The sequence below is a fragment of the Bombus vancouverensis genome, chromosome 3 (genome assembly GCF_051014615.1).
Source record: "Bombus vancouverensis nearcticus chromosome 3, iyBomVanc1_principal, whole genome shotgun sequence".
NCBI lineage: Eukaryota > Metazoa > Arthropoda > Insecta > Hymenoptera > Apidae > Bombus > Bombus vancouverensis.
Genome location: NC_134913.1, coordinates 139683 through 143329, shown reverse-complemented (window position 1 = coordinate 143329; position 3647 = coordinate 139683). Strand labels below are relative to the sequence as shown.

General features: G+C 32.2%; 1 protein-coding gene across 4 annotated transcripts; it reads right to left on the bottom strand.

Annotated features, from left to right (window-relative positions):
• Positions 1–400: 400 nt before the first annotated feature.
• On the bottom strand, positions 401–2699 carry LOC117165432 (uncharacterized). 4 transcript variants are annotated; one of them, XM_076617271.1, is made up of 5 exons: positions 2102–2694; positions 1463–1894; positions 1088–1378; positions 902–1004; positions 401–828 (listed from the first exon to the last, which is right to left on the bottom strand). In XM_076617271.1, the coding sequence occupies exons 1-4, from the start codon at positions 2552–2554 to the stop codon at positions 909–911; spliced, it is 1272 nt and encodes a 423-aa protein (XP_076473386.1). In that variant the 5' UTR covers positions 2555–2694; the 3' UTR covers positions 401–828; positions 902–908. The 4 variants fall into 4 exon arrangements, 3 of the variants coding, with proteins under 3 accessions (XP_076473386.1, XP_076473384.1, XP_076473385.1); XR_013058018.1 differs by having other exon boundaries at positions 902–969; positions 1088–1894; positions 2102–2699; XM_076617269.1 differs by having other exon boundaries at positions 1088–1894; positions 2102–2695.
• Positions 2700–3647: the final 948 nt, after the last annotated feature.

Sequence of the window (3647 nt, the reverse complement as noted above, 5' to 3'; positions counted from 1 at the left end):
CGGGTGCGAGAGTGCAATGCACTTACGTCACGCGAATTTCAGACGAAACAACTGGTGGTGTAACGAAAATTTAGCGTCGCAACCGAATGTGCTAAATATAAAATGGATGGCTGTTGACCGAAAGAAAAATGCTCGACGATACGGTGCCGCCGTTTGTTCTCTTACAAGATTGAACGTCCACGGTCGACCCATTTACCAGACCCTCCTCGTTACACGAAGAGACGAAATCACCAGTGCTATTTAATCGTGCGAATTATATCACGCGTATCTCGCGAATTATTACACGACAGTGATAATAAGGCAAATCTAATAAAATTTACTTCTCATTAAAAAGTCGTACCAAAACAATTATTTATTAATTGGTTTATTTACTAATTCTTAAGAAGATACATATAAATAAGAAAAAATGGTAAAATTTGATTAGTATAATAAAAGTAATATATGCCTATGATCATTCTAAAATATAAAAAGTGAAATAGTCTTACGTTCATTGGTATATTTTAAGAACACATACATCTTTTAACGATAGTTGCAATGTAACATCATTTTTATATTACACGCAAGGTATGGCAAGTATTCCTGCTCTAAGGCACAATTTGAAATCAACAACATTCAGTTTAACAAATTATAACTTCTATTCGTTTTCCATCATGGAATAACGCGGTGGTGTCTTCCATATTGCACTGGACGTGCGTTGTAATCTACTCCTATCTATATTTTCAAACATTTCAGTTAAATCTGGTGTGCACATTCTTCTATCAAAGAATTTATAGACTGCTTTCTTCGGAATTTATCGTTGCATTGCAAGTTCATTTTCGCGTATGTATGCTAAAATTGATAAAAATTCGAGTACTCCATGCATTATAATGTTTATTAACTCATTAAGTAAAACAACACTTACATTGCGCCTAATGTGGAATTGTACGCCTTGGTCTGGCTTCATCGTCCGATGTGTCGTCGTCAGGTTTACTGTGCAAAACAGAAGTGGACCTTACTGTTTGGAGCTATATTTTGGATAAAATATCGAATGAATAATAGCTTGTGTTTTTATAACAGAAGAATACTTTGATACTGTTTGTAATGTTACCTGCGATGTCATCATCTGAGTCTCCTTCTTTTGTTTCGCTAATAAGATTTTTTTTGCTTTTTCGACAGATCTTCGTGCCAGTTTTTGAACAATGGCTTTTTCTGAAATTTTTTCTTTTTCAAAGGCCTCGATTCTCCTTCTTACGGGCACATTTTTCTTCATTTCATTTTGAATGTCCTGTTTCGTCATGTTTCTATTAGACATTTCCCTTTCACGGGATGGCTCATCTTCTGCGAATAATTCTTCGAACTCGGTGAGTCCAATCGCTTGATTCAGCTGCTGAACCTCCTCCTGCAGAGTTATTGGCGACCGTGATGTAAATTTAGGTTCATTATTTTTTCCTATACTACTAGCCAAGTTTTTATTAATTACTACCGTTTCGTTTGATTTTATTGGTGATAAAGGTTCTACAATTGCGGTAGCGTCCATCATCTTCTGCGTATAAGTAGAATTGATGTCCATCGTGGAATTCATAAGAGGAGTAAATTTCTCAAGTGCATCCTCGCACATTGAAGGATCTTCAATATCATTTCTTGCTGATGGAATTACTGTATCATCAATAATATTAGAATATTTACCCTTCGTGTTTTCACTCCGTGAAAAAGTTCTCTTTATATTACTATCTCTTGTTGTCATTGAAGACTTTAATGGTTCAATCCTTTCTGGCTGTTTTGCATCTTCTTTTGAAATTGTTTCGCTTAAAACATTCTTTTTTGTTTTACTATGTTTTGTAGGACCTTTTGTGTTTTTTTCATCTGAACTACTTCTAGCACTTTCCTTTTTTTTAGGTCGGCCTCCACGTTTCCTCTAAAAATTTAGAATATATTTAACAACGTTATAGTTGTATTTATATACACAATGTACATACAATTGTATAAGCAATTAGATTTTGACGCATTAATTAACCGATATCAAACATTATTGGGTACTACATATAAGGGTTAGTATTGATTAGTAACATAAGATATGGGGTAAGATTAAAAGTATTAAATTTCATCATAATATGACACAAACATTTACATTACTGTCATCATCAAGAGTTAGCCTTCGTAATTTTGTAACAAGTGACATTGACTGCTGCTTTTTAATATTAATTGCAGCTTTTATTGCAGCCTTTCTTTTTGTTCGGTCAATTGTTGTTTCCAGCACATCCCCAGTTTTTACATCTTTATTTTCTGTTTTATCATGTACTGCTGAATCTGTTACTGTATTGTCAGTATTGATAATATCATTTTCTGGGATAGTCTCTTTACGGCGATAACCTTTTTTCTTCAAAACTTTCGGCCTCTTTGTAGTTGAAGGGCCAGGGACTGATTGTGGTATTTCAGCAATTAAACCATGTAAATAATCCAGAGTGTCTTCAAGCTGGTTGTTAATATATTTTTTAACATCCAAGGAATAATTATGTATATTCGATATATCTTTGGTAATCATTTCTTTAATCTCCTTCTTTGATCCAGTATCCATATTTAAAATCTACGAATAAATGATATATATTTAATATATACATTAAACTATACTTTTTAATAATACATACCATAATTTAATATTATGGTTGAAATTATGACGTATATAGCAATTAATACATACACATGTGTTTAGTTCTATTAACTTAGAAGCACATGTAAATTAAAAAAATATATATATATATGAAACAATAATAAAATAATGAAGTAACATTGAGAATAGAATCTAGTTTAATTACACATATATACCCTTTTAATAATTCCGTTCTTATAAATTTTATTAAATTTACAGTGAAGCTTACAATTACACTAATGCCAATAAATATTAACGTATGCGTTTATTATTACACTAAATAAAAATGAAAGTAATGCAATGAAAAATACAATATACCTTAATGGAAATAAAATAAGTAAATAGCGAAGTATTTATTAATATTATTATATAGCATTATATTATATTATTATAATATTTATTAATATTTACTTACCTTTTACGTTTGCACAAAAACTATAAAATTTTAAATATAAAGAGAGATTTATAACAGAGATAAAGCAAGTCACAGAAATTAGTGTCTTTCAATGGCAAAAATGCGTTAAAGGAAGTGAAACGATAATCTCCGTCTCGCGTCACAAGCGGAACTGTGTCAGTTTTGCTCCTTGAAAGTACACGTAGCGGTACATGAGCTAGAGAACATTTCAAACCATGTTGTTGTTTTTTTGCTTCGGAGTATCAAGATCGTGAGGACATACATAATATATTAATAAATAAACTCCGGGCAAAACAATGTCGCCGTTACGTTACCGTCGAACCGTCGAACAAAGACGAATTTGAATTCTCCGACTCTCCCCCGATCTGTTTATACTATACCAGTTTAAACGGACGCAATCGTAAAGAGTTCACGAGAGTTATGGATCAGTATCTACGAGTATCTACCGTCTTTGCGAACATTATCTATAATTATTTATTTAATCATTTGAAAATATACTTGAAGGTTTCAACAACGAGCAATCTTGTCTAATAAATCTCACGATCAACCATCCTCTACACACAAGTCCTCTGAAAACATAACGACTTTTCAGTTCAACTTGAATCG